At 37.0% G+C, this 7,564-nt stretch overlaps 1 protein-coding gene and 1 long non-coding RNA gene across 2 annotated transcripts; one reads left to right on the top strand and one right to left on the bottom strand.

Moving 5' to 3' along the window:
• Nucleotides 1–1,629: 1,629 nt before the first annotated feature.
• On the bottom strand, nucleotides 1,630–3,005 carry LOC147819849 (uncharacterized). The gene is made up of 2 exons (XR_015436186.1): nucleotides 2,756–3,005; nucleotides 1,630–2,191 (listed from the first exon to the last, which is right to left on the bottom strand). It is a non-coding gene; the product is annotated as an uncharacterized LOC147819849 (long non-coding RNA).
• Nucleotides 3,006–3,037: 32 nt separating this feature from the next.
• On the top strand, nucleotides 3,038–7,208 carry LOC111647930 (uncharacterized). The gene is made up of 7 exons (XM_023397635.2): nucleotides 3,038–3,283; nucleotides 3,363–3,472; nucleotides 3,591–3,691; nucleotides 4,861–4,951; nucleotides 5,046–5,146; nucleotides 5,932–6,087; nucleotides 6,200–7,208. Exons 1-7 carry the CDS (start codon nucleotides 3,105–3,107, stop codon nucleotides 6,644–6,646), a joined length of 1,185 nt encoding a protein of 394 aa, XP_023253403.1. The 5' UTR covers nucleotides 3,038–3,104; the 3' UTR covers nucleotides 6,647–7,208.
• The last annotated feature ends 356 nt before the right edge of the window (nucleotides 7,209–7,564 follow it).

The raw sequence follows: 7,564 nt of genomic DNA, 5'->3' as shown, positions 1-7,564 counted from the left end.
GACAACTGCGTTTAAAGATTTCTGTTTTGTCGCTGCACCCCAGCAGTCATTTCTGCGACCACTGCTGAAGCAGCCTAATGGGGAAGACGGTTCACATCAATCTGAAAATAAGAACTACACAAAGAATCGTAACAAAATGCTTCTTAAGAATTACATTGCATGATATATTATAGAGAAGAAAATTTTAGTTGAAAACCCCTGATCAGAGAAATAAAATCTGGTGATACTTACGCGATGGTTGGTCATCACACAATAAGATCAGTGAGGTTAAGTGATGGATTGGTTTCACTCTCAAACTTTTGTTGACAAGCAGTCTACGTCACGTTATGAGCCTACCCGGGTAAATGACAGGGAATATGAAAGTAGCACAATTATATGTTTAGGAACCTGCAAGAAAGTGTCGAAATTTAAATAAAATAAACTAAACTAAATAAAACGTAATTGGATATCAATAATAGAATCATTAACATCGGCTATAAAATGATTTCCGTTTTTTATAAGGCCCGAGGGTTTGTCCACATTGCAACTAAATCTTCTTCTCTCACAAACTTTCTAATGTTATTCAATAAATTCTGTATATTGAGGCCTTTTCTCTATAATAAGGTACAGAAAGCAAAACTGAAGTAAATACCAACTCACCCACCCAACCCACAACACAATGAACACAGTAGACCTACATGGTCATAAAAATAATTCCACCCCGTGACAGAATGCAGTCTAACTACATTTATGTCAGTGCCTTTTCCCATCAGCTCAGGTCTTTCTGCATCATATGACACTATGCAAACTATGAAAAAATAATTTACAAATATTGAAATATTTGCCAATCAACTCCAAAAGGGAAAGTTTATGTAAGATATATTGCATACCCTGATTTAGATTTTAGCCATTTTGGCTAAAATCAAATGAAATCTCACCTAAAATTCCAGCACTTATCTCATCAGCTGTGAGTTTGCAAAAAAAAATTATTTTAGTTGCCTCTCCCAGATCTTTGTCTTTGTCCATTGTCACCCAATATGAACATAATTTATTTTTCACATAGCTCACACATGATACAACATCAACATTTGACTCAACATAGATCTTTTCGGGTTGGTTAACCCATTTGTTCCTGATATACAAGGTCATGTAATTAAATAATGATTAAGCAGCAACAGCAGGTACTTCAAGTCCAATTAATGCCCTCCTCTCCCTTTCCATTAGTGGATCAAGAGCAGAGTTCTTGCTGGAGACGGCCCATTAAAACATGAATATTATTCATAGTAAAAAATAGTAAAAGTAAATTAGCCACAGCTTGTCCAATTGATATGTTTGTTAATGTCAGGCATGATTTTATTTTGAAAATCCTGTCAGCAGCAGCCTGAGCAACTCAGACACAGACAGGTGAGCGGCAGACTCTCAGGTGAGCTCTGATATCATAGACTTTGCCATAAGTTCAAGAGCCGATTGAAAAATGATACACATCTTTTGATATGATTTAAAGATGGGTTTGAGAATTGTTGTGGTTCTGTCACTAAATTCTTTTGTTGTGTTGCCAAAATCAACAAAATTAGGGAGCAGAGCTACAGAAACTCAGAACTGAACATGGATAACAGCAGATAGTTGGTTCAAACAGAGTAGTACACCACCTACAGGTTTTTATACGTTTATTTTCTTATCTTTATGTGAGAATGTACATACATATGTGCATATGAATGAGAAAAGAGACAGACAAGTAAGCATATGATTTTGACCATCCCACCAAACATAACACCAAACCTATAGGAAACCCATGCCTCATTAATTACTCTGAATTATTCTTACTGGGAAAACATAATTTAGTCCTTGTTTTGAAGCAAAAATATCAGGTACTCACAACAATGCTGCTTATCTTGTCAGGTGACTACTTTACATTTAGTAATGACAAATCACTCATTGAAGTGATTGTACAACACAGTTGGGTCCTGCAGTCTGATAAGCTGTTTCTTATAATTACAAAAGGACATAATAATGTATTATTGGTCTAATTGTAGTTTAGTGTGCAGTGTAGTTTAGAGTCTGTTGGTTTGTTCTTCGGAGTCTTGTCCACATCCGTCACCTCCTGGGAGCATCAGCACTGTATGAATGGTGGACATGTGCCTGATCCCATAGGACAACAGCAGGTCTGATTCCTCCAGCTTCTTGATTCCAAAGATCATCCGGAATTCACCAGCTAAAAAGAAGTAAAGAATCAGGGTTTGCTCGCTATGGGGCTGACAGAGAAAGTTTTTTGTTTGTCTTGTGTCTTCAAGGACTTTTGCCTCATGAATAGATGCATAGGCACGAACTTCTCGTTGTTTTATTTTTTTTATTATTACAATTATTTGTAACTCTAAGTCCTTTATCCATCACATACTGTAACCTATCGACGAATTCCTCACAGCGTTCAATCGAAAGCTTTCTGTGTTTTTTGATATGTTATTAGGCAAATTATTTATGAGAATAACATTCCAGAGTATTTCAATTCCCGTTTTTTGATTTGTTTAATTATTTAGGTCATTTTTTCTTATTTATTGTGTTTGTAGGTTTAATGTCGTCCTTATTTAGTCTTTAATAGGCTAACAGCTGATGAAGTGATAAAAACATTTTTATTCAATATCACTTAATTTTAATGATAGAAAAATGGTCTAAATGATCTACCATTGGATTAGAAACTGTCGCTTCTGTAGCTAATTACATTATCATCACATGTAAATACGTAATTCTACACAATAAAGAGGAAAGAAGTTAAACATACTTATATGTAGTTCTTCAACAATCTTCTTTTTCAGGTACCCTACTTCGATCTTCCCCAGCTGCTCTTGAGTGCTGCACAGATCGATGATCTTCTCCTCTCCTCTGGGTCCATTTACTTTCAGCTGGACTGTCATTTTGCCACTGAGACTGAGACTGCACAGTGAGACTCAGAGGACTGTGTGGGGTGTGTGAAACCAAAACTTTGATCCAAAGTGTTTATGATTTGTGATTTGAAAAACAAAATGCGTCATCTAGGCCAAAGGAAAATCACGTGACTTGAACAGTAAATAAAACCAATGATCATTGCAGCTCAGTTTTTTCGTCGGAGAGCGTGAAGGCACCGGGTCGAGATGGGCTCCTGGCAAAGTACGAGTGATACTGGAGATCTGAACAGCGGTTTGTCAGCTGCACAGGGACAGAGTTGTTCTCAACAACCAAGCGGAACAAATTTGACAACTTTTGACAATTCTGAAGAGTTGAACTATGATTTGACAGTTGAAGAATTGAGAAACCTTTTGGAAACTACAAGGTATGCTTCTGAACTACTGGCAGAACATGCAGAATCGTATACAGGTATATTTGATAACTCATTGAGAATGCTTTTTCAGAATTGAACGCAGATGTCATGCTATTCTACAAAGGACTATACATATAGAGGAGTGTTATGACCCTGCAGACACCACACTTGAATTTTTCGATGCAGATGATGAAATTAATTGTAAGTATCCGAAGAGACCAACTAGTTTCAAATTTACCAAATGATTTTGTGCACTATTGTATTATTACAGCTATAGCTAATAACCAGTAACACTTTTTTGTGGTTTTGTGTCTCATAGTTGAGTGCACTGACTACAAGTCCCTCAGAGCACGGATGTCCTGTGGACACACTGTCACTCCCATGTCTCCCACCAACTGGTTTCGCAGGTTATTGGACAAGGTAGTGTATTAGTGGATTTTTATGATCACCTCCATGACAAAATTCAAATAGCTAAAACAGTCTTCACTCAAGTTCAACTTGCTCGCTCCAGATCTTTCAACTGTATCACATGGTTTTCATTAGCCTAACAGATTGATATGTTGCCATGCAACTGTCAAAAATCTAAGTAAGCACTCTCACCACAGCTGCCTGAACACCTTGAGCTTCATTTTGGTGCACTCTCAATTCTTCATGACATCTAGCTCTTGTTTCTATTGAGTCTGAATGCACCTGTCATATGTTATCAGCAAAGGTCAGTGTCTCATTTGGTCGAAAGCTCTGGAACTGCCATTTCTGTCAGTTCAACAATTAGTGTGTTTACCTAGTGTCAGGCAAATATCTGAAATAGCCAACTATAATATCTGTATGTGCATGTTGCAGAATAGACTGACAATGAGCTTTTTGATTGTTATTGTTGGAGCACATTGTATCTCCTGAATCCTCCCGAGTCACACTTACATTTATATGTACTAACATGGAATTTATATAATGTCTAATTTATGGACACTATGACTATACTGAGCATTCATTTGCCCACATCACACAGATCGATGATCTCCTCTCCTCTGGGTCCACTTATTTTCAGCTGGATTGCCCTTTTGCCAGTGAGACTGTACAGTGAGACTCAGAGGATTGTGTGGGGTGTGTTGTTCAGGTGCAAATGATCCAACTGAAACCAAAACTTTAATCAAAGGTGTTTATGATTTGAGATTTTAAAAAACAAAATGGTCATCTAGGCCAAAAGAAAATCATGTGACTTGAAAGGTGAATGAAACCTGTGATCATTTGACCGTTGAAGCTCATTTGTTGTTGTTTTCATGGGAGAGCGTGAAGGCACCGAGTTGAGATAGGCTCCGAGGTGTTGTTCTCAACAGCCAAGCAGCAAAAAGTTGACAACTGAGCATAGTCAGAGTGATTCTGAATAACTGAACTATGATTCTGCACCTTAACAACTGAGCAACCATTTGGAAACTATTGAAATTTATGCTTCTGAACCACTGGTAGAACATGTAGAATCATATAGGTTTTGATAGCTCAGTGAGAATGCTTTTCAGTATTGAACAAAGAAGACATGGTATTCCACAAAGGAGAATATATTTGATCACCGAACCTTTTTCTTCTCTTGACAGGGAAGCAGCGGTGTGTCAACGGAAGAGGAGAAGTGTTATGACCCTGCAGACACCACACTTGAATTTGTCGATGGAGATGATGATATGGATTGTAAGTATCCAAAGAACCAACAATTAACTTAAAATTTACCAAGATGATAAAGCCAATAACCAGTAACACTTTTTTGTGGTTTTGTGTCTCATAGTTGAGTGCACTGACTACAAGTCCCTCAGAGCACGGATGTCCTGTGGACACACTGTCACTCCCATGTCTCTCACCAAATGGTGTCGCAGGTTATTGGATGAGGTAGTGTATTAGTGAATTTTTATGATCACCTCCATGACAAAATTCAAATAGCTAAAACAGTCTTCACTCAAGTTCAACTTGCTCGCTCCAGATCTTTCAACTGTATCACATGGTTTTCATTAGCCTAACAGATTGATATATGTTGCCATGCAACTGTCAAAAATCTAAGTAAGCACTCTCACCACAGCTGCCTGAACACCTTGAGCTTCATTTTGGTGCACTCTCAATTCTTCATGACATCTAGCTCTTGTTTCTATTGAGTCTGAATGCACCTGTCATATGTTATCAGCAAAGGTCAGTGTTTCATTTGGTCGAAAGCTCTGGAACAAGCAAAGGATCTTTGTCAACTGCCATTTCTGTCAGTTCAACAGTTAGTGTGTTTGCCTAGTGTCAGGCAAATATCTGAAATAGCCAGCTATAATATCTGTATGTGCATGTTGCAGAATAGACAATGAGCTTTTTGGTTGTTATTGTTGGAGCACATTGTATCTCCTGAATCCTCCCGAGTCACACTTACATTTATATGCACTAACATGGAATTTATATAATGTCTAATTTATGGACACTATGACTATACTGAGCATTCACTGGCCCAACCTGTGCACATGAATTGACATATTTCTATAAAATTTATGTGAAATCCCATGTGTAGTATTTCTATACCATAAATTCTTTAAACTCTAAATCAGTATTGATTAGAGAGAACTGTAAAAAGCAAGTACTCAAAAAGTTGCTCTTTTTCAAAAATGAAACTAATGAATCTGGTTTTATTTTCAACCTCTTAGGGAAAGAGCAGATTTGTGTGTGGCCAAACTGACTGTGATGTTGAGTGGCCATATGAAGAGGTTCGTAAAATGGCTCTTCTAACCACTGAAGAAACTGAGTACTTTGAAAAAAAAATGTTTCAGAGAGTTGCCAAAGATTCCTTGGACGTCAAAACCGTAAGTGTCTTAATTAAATAATTTACTAACTTTGAATTTTGTTAATAATGTTGTTCACATATAAAGAAAAGTGAAATAAAATAAATCTATCTTTGTTTTTTTCAACCAACAGTGTCCTAGCTGTAAGTCATCTGTGGTGAGGACTGACCTCAATAATTTAAGGGTCCGCTGCACACTGTGCACAGCTGACAAAAACAAGACTTATGAATTCTGCTGGCAGTGTCTGAGGGAATGGGAACATCCATCTCCACATTCATTCCGCTGTGCATATGATGATTGCATCAGTAAGCCACTACAAATATTGAAAACCTGTCAAAACATCACCTTTGAGAATGTGAAGGATGTCACTGGCTGTCCGTCCATCCGTGCCTGTCCCACCTGTGGCTTGCTGATTGAGCATGACAAAACAAAATGTAAAAACATTATCTGTCCCCGGTGCGAGGTGGAGTTCTGTTTTGCATGCCTGAGGCTCACTGAAATGTGTAAATCATATTTCGAAGCTTGCTCCATAAGCATAGCCCCCAGGCAGACCTCCATACCTGTGTGGCACAAGATGTAGTTCCTGTGTGCTTCAACTTCTGTTGTGTGGGCTCAAGAAATACAAACACACCTTTGCTATGTTTTAAATTGTTGTTTGTTGTTTTAAATTCAGTATTGGTGAGCTCTGTACGGTTAGGCAAATTAAATTATCAGGACTTTTTAAAACAAACTATTTGCTTTACAGAGTGATTGTACATTTGTATCTGACCTGTTTATAAAGTCTCAGGCAGCTAACCGGTATGGTGGTGTATTTGAGCCCCTAAGCCACTAGCAAGTAAAATATCTCCTACTGACTCCAAATTTGGTCTTTAGCTACCACAAAGATCACTGGATCAATAGTAAGACAATGGAGCAGATATAGTATTTATATGAAGCATTGCTTTATCTCACTCTGATATTCCATAATTATTCAGCTCATGTAGGCATCAATATGTGCTATCAACTTTAAAACCTTACTTGTTTTACCCTTTTCTTGTTAAATTGGTCAAAGATATATGAATATATGATGCTGAATGTAACATTAATATAATTTCAGACAAGAAAATTTGTGAGAAAATAAAATTTGAAAGTAAATCTCTCTATGGATATTTGATTCTGTGTTTTTTATTTTACTGTTACGTTCTGTATTAAATTAACTCTCATAACATAGGTCTCTTGGTCTCAGTGTTGTTTACCAGCAAAGTACACTGCATTTGTAAGCCATAACTAACTACATTAGTCATCAGACTAATGTAATTTTATGTTTATTACTTTGGCTTTTTTGTTCTCATTTACCTTCTGGAAAAATAAATACATATATATAAAATAAGGAGGATGAGGAGGTAGGATTACCACAGAGCTAGAGTTCTGATATTTGTTATTCAAATATGAGAGATAGGGCTGCTATAATAACATATTTATATATAAATGCATATATAGATATATGTATATATATCTA

The sequence above is a fragment of the Seriola lalandi genome, unplaced genomic scaffold (genome assembly GCF_002814215.2).
Source record: "Seriola lalandi dorsalis isolate HSWRI2012SDOR001 ecotype SW California unplaced genomic scaffold, Sedor1 jcf7180002036722, whole genome shotgun sequence".
Lineage (NCBI taxonomy): Eukaryota > Metazoa > Chordata > Actinopteri > Carangiformes > Carangidae > Seriola > Seriola lalandi.
This window is presented reverse-complemented; position numbering and strand designations above follow the sequence as displayed.